Raw genomic sequence first — 17585 nt, 5'->3', positions numbered from 1 at the left:
GCGCTCTCACTCCAAAATGAAAAGTGGTCCGGTGCTCGTCTGCACACTCGCCAGACTCTGATGTTAATACCCAGGAAACTTTGTGACAGGAGCAGGGGATTAGAAAAAGCACTAAAGGAAGCAGGGTTTTTGAAACAAGGACAAACAATGTCACATCTTTATTGTACATGTTCATATTCCTCAAAATGTATATCGCTTATTAGACGTTATTCATGTTAGAAAACACTAAATGTGTTGCTGTGATGGAGCAGGTTTTTACAGCATTTTTTCCCCCAGGAGATTTTGACAGAAAAGCTGTAAAAACCCGATTGTGTTAAGACAAGAACATTTCATTCTTCCTGCAGGTGGACGACAGGGAAAGTTGCCGGTGACGGCGCTGGAGGCTTTTGACCTGGAGACGAAGAGCTGGACACGTTACCCCTGCATCCCGAGCCGGAGGGCCTTCTCCTGCTGTGCCACAAATGAGCGAAGCCTCTTCAGCCTGGGGGGCCTCCAGCAACCAGGACCACATAACTTCTACTCCAGACCTCACTTTGTCAGCACCATGGAGGAGTATGATCTAGATCAAGGTAAGTGGAAGACGAACAATACAGTCATTAGTTAATAGTTACCTGATTTCTTTTAAAGCAGAACTCAAGTGCGAGCTGCAAATCTGCACGGTGCTTTCTTATGAGTTGTTACTCAAGTTGGTCATATACATCGAAAAGTAAAAAATTGGCCCAATTTAATTCGGGGCTGACCAACCATCTCTTCCTTGTGGGCAATTATATCGATCACCATGCCTGTGTCCTGAGGCTCTGCCTGCACTTTTTCAATTGTGATGAAGCAACATCATTTCAGAGCTAACACAGCGAGCTGTTGATGTTGTTCACTTATTAATTAGCAACAGCATCCATTTCTGTTTTGTCCTTTTTAGATTTTGTCCCGTCTCAATTTTGTGGAATGCATGTGTAATGTTTAATGATTTAGATTTATTTATGTGGATACATTTATACATATAAGCAGCCTTGATTGCACCCCATATTATGGTTGATTTATGTTTCTGAATTTTTTCTCACAGTGTCACCCCTGGGCCATTAAAATGAATTTAGATCATGATTTGTTCTGTGCTGAAAATCCCTCTCTCATTTGAGGAGATATTGCAATAGTAAGTCTGATCATATCAAAGCTGATGTTGATGCAGATAGAAACAAATTCCTCCTTCCTTCAGTGGTTTTTAATGAAGAGATATTCCTAGCTTGAAATGCTGTTTTATTTTCAGCTGTGGCTCAGTTGGTAGAGTAGGTCGTCTCTTAACCAGAAGTTCGGGGGTTCGATCCCCAGCTCCTGCAGCCACATGTTCAATGCGTCTTCGGGCAAGACACTTAACCCCAAGATCCTCCCAGTGTAGACATGTGACTGAAGGCATTTGTTAATACTGATGGTCACTTTACATAGCAGCCTCTGCCTTCAGTGAGTGAATGTGTAGTGACTTTACAAGCTCAAGCCCATTACCAAAACACAGGTGATCAATTCATGTATGAAGTGGTTGATAACTTGCCTGCTGATTCAGGAGGAAAAAAACTTTGTTAGGGTGCTGAGTGATTAGGCTGCGTGCCCAATGAACAGAGGCTGTAGTCCTCATAGCGGGTGGCTTGTGTTCAACTCCAACCTGTGGCTGCTTTCCCTCATGTCATTCCCCACTCTCTCTTCCGAATCTCCAACTCTATCCACTGGCCTACCTGTACAATAAATCTTTGTTAGTTTAAAGAGTCCCTCAGCTGCTCTCTACATTTGAGTGATATGAACAAGTTGTACTCACACGCTCTGTTTGTCTGACCTGTGAATGCACCCTGAGGGAGCTGCATTAGCACCCAAACAAAATGAATGGTTATCCGTGAACAGGTAGATTTCGGCTATGATCAGCTTTAATTATCCAGCACTATTATTTAGTGCTTCTGTGCTTGCATCTCTTCATCTGCTCCAAATCCCACTTTCAGCACCATGAACAGAGAACACTGTGCCTCAATCTAATATCAAGCTGTAATTATGTTCATAATTATCTCCAATTTGAGATTCCACGGTTTCATCTGCTCTGTGAATCAGTCTATTCAAATGAACTTCTCTTGATTTTTTTTTTCAGAGCAATTTTACGCAGAAATTTTTATGAAAGCCTCTGCAAAAAAAAGAAAGAGGATTTGCCAGGTGGCCGTCACTGATGGTGCTGTGACCATGACAGCTCCAATAAAAGAAGTTTTGTTTCAAAATTTTTAAAAACACAGTTGATGACTTTAAAGCCTTCATCATGATTGAACGATTCTAGCAGAGGATTTTATCCAAAGCTACAGACATCTGAGAATAAGTAAAACACATGCAAGGATGAAGAGAGGAGAATTAATAAATTGAAACTTAACACAGTGTATCGTCATCAACAGCTACATTGACAGCTGTGTTTATTTTGGAGTTCTAAACAGCAACAAAACCATCATAAATGTTGTCATCATCAACAATATCATTATGTACTGTAGATGTTCATGAAAGACTGGGTCTTTAGCTTTTTCTTAAAGGTGCAATCAGACTCTGCAGACGGCTGGGATGACAAGAATCTCAGTCTTTGAGATGTCGAGTTGAAGGTGGCGTTCGTTTATCCATATCATTATTGTGCACTGATCTGGAGACATTGTTTAATATCGTTACCATGATGATAAAGAAAGCCTTACCATTTACTTATTGTAACCCAAATCATTTTTTTTAACCTAAACCTAACCGAGCAAATTTTAAAAATCTAGTATTTCCTCTCTTTAACAGCACAGAGAGATTATGTCCACGATCAAGAATTTACTGAAAAAATTAGCGCAGATAAATAAAGATTAACAGATTAACAGACGTGTGCCCAGCTCTGGAAATTCTTCTTCTTCTTAAGTTAAAACAGGGCTGACTGAACAGCTGACTGCACAAATGTAACACTATCAAACTATAGGCCAGAATCAGCAGGGCAGAACCTGATCCTGGTATGCTCATTGACATTTAATGGAAACCACTGCTTTTTTTCTAGATCCTGACAGAGAGGGGTCCCTGATAAGAACATCTTAGTTTGAAGCTCCTTAAATGTTTTTTTTTTTACTGACCATCCGTCATAACTGGAAATCTTTATGCAGCGTGCAGCCGTTTCAGACAGCTTCAGATTGCACAGGTATTAACACTGCACATAGATCTATCAGACAAATCGGTATTCTGTTGAGCTGTCAGGCATACAAATGATATTGAGCTGCATACGCTGCACATACAATAGAGGGCACCAGAGACATGATCCCATAGTTTCAATCATTCTATAATAAGCATTGGCACTGTTTGCTAACTGTTCTAATATTGCTGTTAGTGTTGAAAGCAGGAGTTAGGAACATCCACAAAGTCTCACTTGTTTTCCATATGTGCATACATACAGTACAAAGTACGGTGGCTGGGAAGTGCAAAACTAATTTACAAAGCGTGAAACACTTTTGCAAGCGCTGAGACGAATTTACAAGTGGCAGAACACTTTTAGCTGTCCCCAAACAAATTTACAAACGACAGAATCTTGACAGAAAGGAAATGTACCAAATGCAGGAAGTGATTGAGTCGGTCATTTTGTTTGTTTAGACGGAAAGACAAGTGCAAATATGGTCCTTCCATCTCATTTGTCTCCTTTAAAAGTTTGAGAGACCATCCACACGAAAAGCAAAACTGAGTAATCTGGCTCAAATGAGTTCCACAAAACAGGCAAAACATCTTCCTGTAACCACAAACTCTGTATTACTTCATATCACTGTTTGTCTTGTCTTTCAACAAACAAAATGACCGACTCAATCACTTCCTGCATTTGGTACATTTCCTTTCCGTCAAGATTCTGTCGTTTGTAAATTTGTTTGGGGACAGCTAAAAGTGTTCTGCCACTTGTAAATTCGTCTCAGCGCTTGCAAAAGTGTTTCACGCTTTGTAACTTAGTTTTGCACTTCCCAGCCACCGTACTTTGTACTGTATGTATGCACATATGGAAAACAAGTGAGACTTTGTGGATGTTCCTAACTCCTGCTTTCAACACTAACAGCAATATTAGAACAGTTTGCAAACAGTGCCAATGCTTATTATAGAATGATTGAAACTATGGCATCATGTCTCTGGTGCCCTCTATTGTATGTGCAGCGTATGCAGCTCAATTTGTCTCAGCGATAGTAAAAGTGTTTGACATCTTGTAAACTTGTAAATGTTTTTCAAAATGTACATCTGTCTTACATTTTGTAAAAGTGTCACTTTGTTAATTTGTTTTTCACCTCCCAGTCACCGTAACAAAGCTTCCACCATCACTGGACAATGTAGGCATTTCAGCACGAAGAATGCATTTCATTAAACGCCATCTCTTTGAATACAAATAACCTGCATTCTACTGTATGTAGCTTAGTACTTATTTTTTTGAAAGGGGAGGCGTTTGTGCCATCTTGGCTAGTTTTAATGAATGCAAATTCCACTACCGCAAAAAGACGCTATTTTCATGAAATCTCTGCTCAGGGTATATTTAACCCTTTGCAGATCCTTTGAGAATTACATAATATCTCACAGTGTCTTCATTGCACAGATTAAGTACCTGCATAATCCCCACAATCCTTTGTGAATTTTCTTGACTTTAGCATACAATGTTATGTGGAATTTATGTGTAAAATCAAGCTAACCTCCACACATTCATACTAACAGTGCAACTCTTTCACTTACTCCATGCCTGTCAGCTTGAAATGCAGCATTTTGATTTATCCCCTTTGCTTTCCTAAATCCTCTCTGTCAGGTTTAATGCGTTGGGCTTTGATGGATAATGGCCTTTTTTTTTTTTCAACTATCAGGCCTCCTTCTTAACGCATCATTGAGAAAGAGCGCAGACTTGAAAGCAAAGTTAATGCAACATTGCCTGTGTGAGCCTTAAGTGTGAACTCAGCAGTGTTGCACAGCTTGTGTGTTTGTGTGTCTATTAGAACAATAAGTGGAAGCACTTTGTAGAGCTGCTGTGGCAAGCATGCAAGAAAAAAAAATTCTCTCACAATTAGGGAGAAAAACTGCAACATTTACATTTATTTGGAGCTGTGTTTGTGTCTCCTGAAAGAATGTAGGACCAATATTGTCTTATTTTGGTCTCCTCAACTCACTAATTAGCTTATATTTGACACATTTTATATATATTTATATATTGTATTTGATATTTGATATTTTAATTTATTTGAGACTTTTGCAATCTATTAAATTAATGTTTTACTGTTGAATTTACTATTCAGTATCATTCTACATAATATACATATGATGTAATTTACCACCCAATACCATATTATTTCTGATATTCTGCTTTTACTGCTCTCTTTTTACAGTTATACTAGATTGAATGTTTATTTTGTATGGCCCCTACAATATACAGCTTATATCATATCATATACACTGTATTTGATTCACTGTGTTACACCATACTTCAACATACTTCAACATCACACTATTGCACTGCTGTTAGCATAACTAGCTTCTTTTAAGCATATATCACATTAACTGTTCTTTAATGTTAAACCCATCATATATACTTTAACTTATCCTTATTTTCTTTGTATTAACTATTTTGCTTATTTTGCCTACTAGATCCTGGTAAAGATGAAAGTTATTCACAAAGTGTCTTAGCCCTTAAGCGAGCTCCTAAGGTGTGTTAGGAGTAGTGAGCGGGACTTTCAGAGGTTTAAGAGTTTCTCAAGCGGAGGAGAAAATGGAGAAATGTTCTTCAAACCCTACATGAAGAATCTTTTTGACTCTTTCACTCATTGGTCCGAACAGACAAAAAATATTTATGCAGACATTTCAATCCATCTCTGAGTTTTTTTAGGTAGCCTACATAGTGAGATATGCATGTTGAGTTTCTCTACGTGTGGTTACCTCCACAGGAACATCCAATCACTATTTAAGGCTCTTAACTTGCTGATGTAACTGTCAGCATGTGAAGAAGCTGCTGCACCAGTGGGCATGGGATTTCAAACATTTTGTAGACTGTAAACTTTTGAAGTATGCCTTAGAATTGATCACACAGATGTTGATTTCATAATTCACAATTACTTTACACAATGTCTGATTCTATGATTCACTTTATTTCTCTTTTTAGGGAAATGTGTCATACCTAGCAACGGGGTCAACCACGCCTCCTCACTAAGATAAAAGTTAATGTCTCTTCCCCTCCAGAGTTGCTCTGAGATGGTTCTTATTTCTACGGTCCTTTTTCTTTTGGACTAGCAGATAAAGATATATTTTACTATTTTTCCTAGGTTCATGATAACTAACCATCCCATTAAACATTATAGTTACATCAAAGATGGTGTCCTAAAATGCATACAATGAATTCCTGAAGAAATCCTCAGGATGATGATGTGCTTACTGTGAGCTGACGTCAAACTGTACGTAAGAAAGGAACACAAGAAGCTATCATCTCCACAAAACAGTTACTAATGGATCCTGTCTGGTAATATCTGATAACTGCATCCATTATGTAAGCAAAAATAGTTCTGTGTATATGAGGAAACATCTGAGATCTGAGGTTAAAGAAAATCTGTAACTGATATAATTCCTGTTAATCTCGTCATCTTCTTACTTTAGCTTCAGTTTATACTTAGATGTCCTTTAGATACCGTGAAACACTGAACGCTTTCTTCTATATGTTCAACACACATTGGACATACAGTATGTATTCATGCAAGTGTTTCACATCTAGCATGTGGGAGGGTTGACATTTTACATACATCAGCCGGACTTGATCCCTGGGTGCCTGTGTCTTGTACCTGAACCTATGTGTGTGAAGTGTGTGTGTGTTCATGTGTTTCACATGTGTTTCAGTGTGTGTGTGACTAATTTCCCTGTCTCATTGTTTTTGCTGGGGTTTGGTGTTCCATTTCCGTGACTGTCTCTTTCATTTCTGTTCCTTTGTGTGTGTGTCATGTCGGTGTCACCCTCACAGAGATCAAAGATCACACAAGCAGAGACACAAGTGAGTGTGGCATACAGCTAGCCTTCAAAGCAACAACATTAAAAGAAACAGCAGCATATGCAAATGCAATGTCCTCCTGAGGCTTCAGACAAAACATGGTGCTTCCCAGTGAGAGTATCACAGAGTGTAGGACAAGAGGAGGAGGACTGACAAAGACAGAGAAAACACTGCAAGTAGCTTTGTATTCAACCGTTATTTCATTGTTTATTTTCTCATTGGATTTTTATCCAAAAGTCTATCTTATGTTAGAGCTGTGCCTTTGTTGGCTTTAGGCAGCTTAATGTGTTTCTTGCCAACCTATTCATAAGTTAAGAAGAACATATAAATCAAATATCCTTATAGCACAGAAACAAACTTTACCATTGCTAACTTCTGATTTAGTTGGCAGCATAGAGGCCGTTTCTTGAAGGCTTACTTCCCGTCCTCTCTGCTTTGCCGTGTCCAGGCACAAACAACAAGAGGCTGAACGTATCAGGGTCTGTGTCCACTGAAGTTTTATTTTTTTTGCATTGGCAGCACTCACTACCTCAGTTTCAGAGTACTTCTCACTGACGCTTATTGTTGCTATGAAAGTTAACCTCCTTTTCCCTCTGTAATGAAAGTAAGGTCTTTTTTAGATAGCTCAGTGTGCTTAATATTTACTTTTACTGCAGGAAATATCAACAAGAAAACTTGCAAACTATATGCAGGTACAGTGTCCTAGCATAAGCAGCCGCTCTAAACCTGGAAATTGTGCCATTGCAAAGATGAGTTCAATTTGTTTCTTCTTTGCCATTGTTGTTATTGAATAGCAAGCCAAGTAGACAGGTTAGCACACCTTAAGGCAATTATACTAGTCTGAAGATATGCTGGATCTGCCCCTGAATTAAAGCAGTGATACTGGCTGTTAGGTAAGCTTGAACACACAACCCACGAACAAACTCCAACAACTCTAGAGAGATTCAAGGTTATTCAGCCAATCAAAGTCATATTTTGAACATTACTGTCCATGCTGGCAATCATTTATTTACTTGAGAACTCTACCGATATTTTTGCCCTGAAGGCAAACATCGTTGTTTGTCTTGTCAGCTTACTAGGGCCTGTTTGCTGCCACTGACTGACTCCATTTAAACAGTTTCCTCATCCCTTGTGGTTTTGTGTTGAACTGTGCATTGACCCATTAAACCATTGTGTCACCTGGTTTCACATTGGACAGGCACAGGACAAGGCAAAGCAAACTGAAAACCACTCAGTCAAGCGTTTCACCTTGAGTAACTTTTGTATAGATTTGAACAAATGTCGTTGATTTTTATGCTTATTTTGTCAGATAGACTGAAGAGAATGTTTGGCATCTGACAGACCTTATTATTTAAATGCACAGCTGAAGAGAGACAGTTGGTATAGGGAGGAGAGCGTGGAATAAACATGCACCAAAGAGCGGAGGGTTGGAGTCAAGGCTGAGGTGATTTCTTTTTACATGGGGTGTCTGCTCTGTAACAACCAAGCTAAACTGGCACCCCTGCTATCTGCTGTTTAAAGACGTAATTGCTGTGACTTTTCTAGAAAGCCGCACCAATTCTCTCAGACCATGAATGTTGTGCTGCTGGCAAAAGGTCACAGTTTGACCCACATTCCACTCCATCCATTAACTTAATCCAATATGCTTTCTGCAGTTGCTGTGACATTTATTATTACTTAAGCCAATATTAGCAAGCTAGCCAAAGCATGCATTCAGTAAATGCAGTGGCTGGCATTCAGTCTTGCCTGGTACTGCATATTAACTTGAACATCAATGTCCAAATTGTTCTTAAAAATGTTCAATATTATTATTGTGTGTGTGTGTGTGTGTGTGTGTGTGTGTGTGTGTGTGTGTGTGTGTGTTTGGGGGATTTAAACAAAATTAACATTATTAAAATGTTTTCATGAGATTTGTGTGTGTTGGATTTGTTTGTGGAGTTCTGACGCCTGTTTAATGCAGATGACCTGAACAGCATATGATGGCTGGGGAACAGCTCCTTATTCATTTTGGCATGCTGGTTGATTGGACAGAGCCTTCAAAATGCAGGCGTGAGCAGCCTTGCTCAGAGAATCAACAGACTAGGAGGCTTGTCTATTTTTTACCACAAGCCACGCAAAGATCTTTGTCAAAATAGACAGTAAAATGATATGTAAAGAACCTAATGTCTCTGTATCAGTAATATGCATGCCTACATCAGTAGAACATGTAAAAGGTATTAAAAACAAAGTATAGTACTAAAGGTGAGCTGCTCAAAATTCCAGTCAAATGGCTTAACTTGTTTGACCGGCGTAACTGTGTTAAGTTGGATCATGCCAAATCTGAAGTTTTCTTAATTAAGAGAGGTGTGCCGCAAGGTTCACTTTTGGGACCCATGCTCTTCACTGTTTATATCGATAACATAATTTCTTCTTTGAAAGGTTGTCTTGCCAATCTCTATGCTAACCTTTTGCTCTTCGCGAAAACCTCAGTATCTTTCTTGAGAATCATCTCATGCTGCACACGCTGGATCAGACCTGAGACTTTGAGGTGTACCTTCAGAAAATGTGTTAATGTGGGAAGAAGTGAGAAAAGTAATCCTCTGCTTTTTTTTACTGATCCTAACACACCATCCACAAGCAGTCAGCCATGAGAGGCCTGAGGCTAAAAAGTATGGAGCTTGCATCTCCAGATCGTGACTCTGACAACCCTCTGGTTACCAGCTGTCATCTTACCAGACTGTTGTGCCATCCGGCCAGGGATTTGTAGTGCTAACCTTCCAGCCTGTGCTCTGCTTTTTTAACCTCTGTGCTACATTACAATCAACTTGCCCGCCTTTCTTTTCTTTCTATGAGCTACCATAATATATTAGGCTTAAACAAGCCTTGTATGTAAATGTAAGGAGGGCTGTTGTGTGATTCTTCTCTCTAATAGAGGTTATAACCCTACAGACCTTTGTTAATACTGAGCGAGTTCATTAACTGTTCATTTTTGTACAGTCTCTGCAATGTTTTAATCATGCTGATTTGCATACAAATATCCACATCAGCATTCAGTGCTGGAGAGAGGCAGAGCGGCATGCAGGGTTAATGGATGTTCTGTTCTATATTGTGAGTCATTTCTGTGTGGATGATACAGTAAGTTGTATTTAAAGAGGATGTTATAAGGTTTATACTCAGAGAAGATCACTTTATTATGCAAGATAAAGCAATAAAACAAGAGAGTTTTAGGAAATACATTTGTGAGCCTGCCTATGTTCCTCCAGAAACCAATTAGCATTTTTATCTAAACATTTTATGTACTTTAGTCTAGTTCTTTAAGCCTAAGTACATCTATTGTTTTGTTTTTAATGTTCTGAATGTGACGCAGTAGCATCCACAATCTTACTACTGAAAGAGGGGGTTGAACTAATTGACCTCCTGCTTAGCATGAATACTCTGTTTGCCCCTTTGTGGAGTTAATATCTATTTAACCAAGGCTAACAATTAAAAAGAGAAAAAGAGGAACACGGATTGGGGAATTGGAGCGATTTCATTATTTTCTTAACAGCTTTGCTCTTGGGGGCTTTAATTATTATAGAGTAACTTGTAGCTGCTTGTGAGGTCTTTGGAAAATAACCCTCATTTTGGCTTTACTTTATACTGTTGCATGAGAAAATGACATTGGGTAAAATTCATTAATGGCATTTACTTGGAAGGAGCTGTCTGCTCTTCATCTATCAGCCAGTAAGATGAGCTTCTCCTTCATCCCTTGTCTGTTTTCTTGCGCTCTTTCACCTGTAACACAATCTCGATCATCACTTACGAGTGTTCCACTGCTCTTTCCTGCATAAAAATCCGAACCAGGTCATTGATTTGACATTCTCTGTCTCCTTCCTCATCTTAGAAGTCATAAAAGCAGCCGAGTATTTTAGAGTTCACAGTCGATAAAGCTTTAACTTCTCATTTATAGAACCTCCTTCTCAGAAATGTTGTGTCATTCAGGCAGTCGGGGAAGTGATTTTCTCTCATTCTTCATGTTTTGATTATTTCCCCCTTTTCATTCAGACTTCCCTCTGAATCGTTCCCTCTCTGCTTTCTCAGCCCTTAAAGATCCCATATTTTGCCCTTTTTGCCCTTTTTGTTCGTATATTTAATCTATGTACCTACTTTTGTACGTTCACAATAGCTTAAGTTAAAAAAAGTGTCTGTTTTCATGTACTGCTCCTCCTTGCTCCCTCTCCACTCTGAGTCCGTCAGCTGCACTCTGTTGAGCCCACACTGTTAGACCCCACATGGGCCAAGTCTGCTCTGATTGGTCTGCCGATCCGCTCTGTCGTTATTGGTCAGTTGCTCAGCACGCATCTCGGAAAATGAGCTGCAGGGCTTGCCACAACGAGCCAATGGGCTTAGATCAGTGATCTCACACTGACAATGACGCCGCACTGACAATTTTTTTTCGAGGGGGGCTAGAACCGAGCGTTACATGCGGCTAATGCTACAGCTAACAGGAGGAGGTAGGAGAAGCTGCGTTTCCGCGGACTTTGAATTTTTGCACACAGATGTGCCTCAACATGCACAGGACACTTGGAAAACACATTAAAGGGCATATAAAACCAGAAAAAAACATAATATGGGACCTTTAAGACTGGAGGTCGGCAAAGATAATCTGGGAAATTGAAGCCTTTAGAATTTCTTTGAGAAGGTTATGGATCTTGCAAACCGATCTGAGTACAACTCTATACTATTATTGAATACAAAGAACATGTAATCCCCCCACATTTCATTGGAGCACGTTCGGCAGCCTGAAACTTTCCTTAAAACAGGAATACTTTATTGGTATGTGGCATGGCCATAACACACATTATTCATAGCTTTCAGTCACGTGATTGGCGTGGAGGCCTTAAGGGCAAGAAGAGCTCAGGAAAGTGGCAGCCATCGTTGAACGCTGGGTGAATTTTCAGCACATGGTTTGTTCATTTTCTCTCCAAAACAATGTCTGTTACATCAACTGGCAACCACAGACAAACTTAGATAATATGAAAAAAGGGCAACACTATTTTAATCTCTAACAACAGAAAGTCCTGTCAGAACGTCACTGCTGATGTTTACATATTTTTAGTAGAGAATCCTTCCCCTTACACAGCCACCAGGATAGAAGTCTATAAAAGTATGGTCAGCATGATTTTTTTGATGTGGCTTGGTCAATAATGCTGCCAGTTGGAAAGTGAAGGGCAAGAAAATTCTTCACCATCAAAGCATGAGTGCTAATTATCTTACATGAGCTAGTTAACGTTACCTAAAGATTGAACCAGGGTCACTGTAAGATGTCTCTTTCTGTCTGTTCTGGGTCAGTAGTGTTAGTTAAAAGATAAAAGTATTGGGGCGCCAGATAGCCAAGAGGTTATGTTGCACCCCCTATGTACAGAGGCTGTAGTCCTCGCTGCAGCAGCCGTGGGTTTGAATCCGACTACGGCCCTTTTCTGCAGGTCATCCCTCACTCTTCATTCCCAACATATCCTGTCTCTCTTCAGCTGTCCTATCTTATAAAGGCAAACGCCACGTTCTTGTGTTCCCTCAAGGGACAGCGGAGCATTTAATAACATCAGTCCACAATCTTGTGAATTTTTTATTTTCACAGTTGTAGAAGTATAACCCGGGCTTATTGTATCTCCTTGTCGGTTAGTGCATCCAATTGAAAAAACATCTGCCTATCATTCAATAAGCTAAAATAAAACTGGTTAAAACACATAGATGGAAACTGAAACAATCATCTTCTCTGTATAATAATAATAATAATAATGCATTTTATTTCTGTAGTGTGCAGCGAGTCATTTTGCAACACAATGTGAAAACTATGAATAGACATGGACATGTCAAGTCTGATCCATGTTGTATATGTATATGAGTGGTGATGATGATGGTAAATCCCTTTTATTATGAATCAGAATTGGCCTGAAGGAGGTTCACAAGCTGCTTGTATGCTTTCCATCATGCTGCAGCCTTTTCTCAGGGTTGACAGATGTGCAATAGTTGTGACACAATATATGAACAATAGGCAATCACAGTGACAAATTTAATATTGATTTCAAACACGTATGAAGACTGAATCCACTGTTTTTGTTCAGCCTTCAGTGGGCCCACCATGTGAGGCCCTACTGTAGCCTGTTTTACTCCTGGCTGTGCAGATCTGATGTCTGAATGAGAAGCATATTTACCAAAACTTTGCAAAGCTTTCCAAAGATATAATTTGTTCTACCTTGGTCCTCTCTACGGCACTGCCTCCTCACTCTCCAGGTCCAACCTCAGCAGTCCTTCTTTGAAGTCTTGTTTATCCCGCTGACCTTCATACAAGAACAGACCACTGACTACTTCCCACGGATAGATAATCTTCTTAGAGACTTCTGTAACCTCTGCAAGATAAAGTGTCCCCAGAAAGGAGTCGGCTCTGCCACTCCCTGAGGAGTTTGGGGTCTCACACATTTCTTTTTTCAAGTAGTTGTCTACATTCTCCTTCTACTTCTCCTTCAGGATGTATGCCGATTTTTTTCCAACAGTTTTCTTCACTTTGATGTCACATGAGAGAGGATTGTTAAGATGAGGACTTCTTCTTACAGATTTCACACTTTTTATCATTTTGGTATACGCCAACTCAGTGGTGGAGAAGCTGACGAGGATTGTCCCAGAACTTCCAACAATACAACAGAAAATACTAGCACTGTCAAACGAATGATTCTTTGAAATCATGATTTATTGCTAAAATTTCAACCGTAAATCTTGTTTAATTATATTTTTTAATCATATTTTTAAGATTAAATCATTTTCTATTTCAAAACAGATTTTCTTATGCTTTTATTTTGAAATTGTGTACTTTTTAATCTAAATCCCAATTCACACAAACTCCGTGCGCGCTGCGGTCCGTCAGCACTACGTTGTACTTAGCTTCTACTCTAGTCTATCATTGTGCTCACACAGCGCGCGCTGCGTCCGTCTCCGGCGCGAGCCACCGACGGCGCTGCGCTCTGCTCCGTTTCAAATACGCAGCGAGTCGATTTTCACCGGAGTACGCTGCAAGTTCGCGTCAAGCTGGACAGAATATGACAGCCCGGACAGGAAGTCAGACAAGGAAACGCACAGAGCATCCGGTCAATTTCAAAATAAAACACAATATACGGACTCGCGATCGTATTTTTCATCACTTTATCAACATAACGTCAAAACAGGAACTGAATTAACAACAGTGCATCCTCAGAAAGACAAAGCAACATGTTGTTTGCATGTTTTTCTCTTGGATCCCGCGGAATCTTGTAGTTCTCCTGTGATGTGTCATGAGTGCGCTCCGCTGCGCTGACGTCCCAGAAACGGATCCAGTGTGAATGGGCGCGAGCCGTATGTGTGAATTGCGGGTAAGGGTACTTGATTTCTGGTTTGGATACAAACCTGCTTTTATTTTGAAAGAAAGTAATGAACATCCGATAGATCGAAGTTTACAACATAAACATAAAATAGTGAAAAGGGTAACGGAAAAAAGTGAAACGGTTGATGTCACAAGTTGGAAATTTTGACTCAAATACTGAGCTGTCCAGAGTTTTCTTTAATTGAAATTAGTAATTCAGAGCAGCAGCGGTATCATTCTTTTCCATTACTGTGACTACAGGGAGATGCTGCAGTGGCTCTACGGGTTCCCTAAAGGGACAAAATAGCACACAATTAATGCGATAAAAAAAGCATTAATTTCAGACCTAATGGCATCACAATAATGCCCTGAAAACACATTTTTGAATGTCTAACTGATCTGAAAGGTATCGTCCTCATTTACAATATAGGGGGACGTGGTATTTCTTAGCACTTCACCTTTCAGTGTGTCTGGTCCCCGATGTGAACTTTATTTAACGGACAATAAGTAATCATCAGCTCAGTTGAAGTGAGTGGGTTTTTTTCAGGGTGTGTTAATGATGAGAAGATCAGCTTGTGAAATGTCAACTAAAAACAACCAATCTAAAGCAGATGTTCCCCTTTTTGTTGGTTTACCTTCCCTTGTCCTTCTTTAATCTGTGTCATCCCTGTTCTATCATGTCCCCATCTGAACTGATGGTGATAATGACGCCCATTACCAAACACAGTCTCACCGTGTTTGTGCAGGCAACAGGTCATTGCGTTTATTTGTTTTCCTCATGCATGAGTTCCTCACCATACAGCATGGCGCTGAAGGTGTGATGCTGCAGACATATCAGTATGCAAATTGCTTTTGGATTCATGCTAATATATTCATGTATATTTAACTGAAGAGCTGCAAACAACCGTCATTATGGTTGGAGCTGTTGGTCTGCCTGTTGTTTAGGAATGGAATAAATGACCAGCCTACTGTTCAGACTTTCATTGGTCTGGACATGTTGTTGCACACAGTCTATAAATAGTCCCTAAGGGATGCTGGGGACAACGTGTGCTTAAGGATGTGTGTGTACGCTGGTGTATGTGTTCTGAGTGGACATAAAGTTCAAGCAAAATAACATCCTCTTTGTTTGCCCAATATGATGATGTAAGGCTTCCTTGATTTCATTACAATGCAGATTTCCAGCTGTGGTCAACTGTCTGTGAGCATCTCAGAGGAGAGGCTGGATGGAGAAAAAGGAAAATGAATAGAAAATGTATTCATTTATGCTTTGCCATATGTTATGCTGAGGAGCTTGAAACCAAAGCTTGTGCCATCGTGAGCTGTTAACTGAGCATCTCTTCTGTCGTGCTGCATCTCTAACCACAGAATCCAGCTAATGATGGAGATTCTCACAATCCTGTTCATGTGCGAGTTGGAATCGAAGAAAAACGGATCTAATGATGACTTGTGACATACTTGTTTTCAATTCAACGCTTGGACACACAACCAAACTGAGCACACATACACTAAGGGCCTGTAAATCAAGTCGACAGCAAGCAAACGACAGCAAAATTGGTTAAAAGAAAGAAAAGATCCTGGACTGAGAAAGAAGCCAATGGGGAAATTCAAACTGCAATTCCAATGGTTCCAAGAGCCTCACAAACCCCAGTGGGCTTCATATTAAATGTCCAAATGAACAGCTGAAGATAAACACGATTACAGCTTTTTTACAGCTAATGTTTCTATGACATCTGTGCTGGTTGAATGTTGTTAAAATTACCCATTTTCAGTTAAAAAGGCCTTGATTTAATAAGGAGTACTGTCACTTTGACTGACAGGTTGGAGCAGCGAGCTGTCTGCTTCTTATCACCTTAATTAATTTGTTCACTGAACTTATCCTCTCTGTTTTGTTGGTGCAGCAGCAATTCTAGATAAAACAGAACTTGTTTTATAAAGCACTGCTTGTAATGTGAAAAATTTAAAACATGTAAGAGACACATTTTAATGCAAGTATTACAAATATTCTGACTAAGAAAAAAATACTGTGTCCAGCAGTGTCCATTGATTTATTGGTTGCACATCAGGATGGTTATCTAACCCCCAGCTTGTGCTGTGACCCGTGCTGCAGCAGAGCGCTGATCCAAAGCTGTGACATGAAGTGATCCTTCACTGTGAGGTTCAAGTGAAGCATCTCTGTCTGCAGGGAGCAGGGCCTGTGAAATAGAAAAACAGAGGAGCTCAAGTTAACCTTATTCAATGGCCTGCTGGTGTGGAGCAAGCACCTATGACTTTACCAGCCTTTTTACCCGTACTAACAGTGAAGGGACCAATGAAGTGGATTTGATTTTAAACATGACCATGTTTCCTTTTTGCTGTGAACTCTGGTCTTATTCATCACTTGGAATTTGTGATGCTGTTAAGGTTAAACCTTAAAGGCAGGGTTGGTAATGTTTGTAAAAACTAACATGATTGTGAAAGTAGTGCTCCGTATACACCCACCCCATCCCCTCTGTGCTCCCTCAAAAGACACGCCCCCTCACTAACATGCACGAGCGCTGTTGGTCCAGAAGCGAATCTCAACTCATCGCTTGCATTGTGTAGAAACTATGTCGTCTAATGTCTCATTCAGCTAAACACTAATCTTTTTCATAATGCATGGAGAAAAAAAAAAGGTGACTATTTTTCTACTCACAACGGCCAACGATCAGTATAAACTCCTTCATCGTTGATAAGCTTTGAGTGTGGGCTAGAGCACGCAAGAACAAGCAGGGAGACAGGAAGGCGTCTGATTGGTTCATCAGATTGGTACCTCGTGGCAGACACTGGTCCAAGGTTTTACAGTCTGCTACAGATGACAGATTGTCTTCATTCCTTTTTCAGAGAACATGAGTTACTAATTTCTGTCAGGACCTAAAGACTGTTTCAACCAAAATCTTAAAAAGTATATCTGGAGGAAATTACCAACCCTGCCTTTAATGTGCAAGCATTTCTAAATCAAGAGCAGTGTTATTTGTATACATACATACATAGATGTGGCATGGTGGAAATAATAATAGTCAGTTCAATAAGAAAGTAAAAAGGCTTCACTTGGTCAGCTACAAAAATTGTCTGGCTTAAGTAAACCCTGCAGTTACTTGTGCTATAACTCTTGGGATTTAGTTTAATCATAGCAAATGGCTTGCTGCACCAGCACTGTTGAGGCTTGTACATCATCAATGTCAGAACAGCATGTCAGTTATTAAGTCA

The 17585-nt window shown here is 39.8% G+C and overlaps 1 protein-coding gene across 2 annotated transcripts in view; it reads left to right on the top strand.

Moving 5' to 3' along the window:
* LOC109985087 (kelch domain-containing protein 8B) overlaps positions 1–17585 on the top strand; it is a 163102-nt gene that overhangs the window by 123092 nt on the left and 22425 nt on the right. For both annotated transcript variants that reach the window (XM_020635332.3, XM_065961219.1), the window contains one exon: positions 345–569. In XM_020635332.3, the coding sequence (XP_020490988.1) occupies positions 345–569 (225 nt within the window). The remainder of the gene's footprint in view (positions 1–344; positions 570–17585) is intronic.

This window comes from Labrus bergylta, chromosome 12, assembly GCF_963930695.1.
Source record: "Labrus bergylta chromosome 12, fLabBer1.1, whole genome shotgun sequence".
In the NCBI taxonomy this organism is placed as follows: domain Eukaryota; kingdom Metazoa; phylum Chordata; class Actinopteri; order Labriformes; family Labridae; genus Labrus; species Labrus bergylta.
This window is presented reverse-complemented; position numbering and strand designations above follow the sequence as displayed.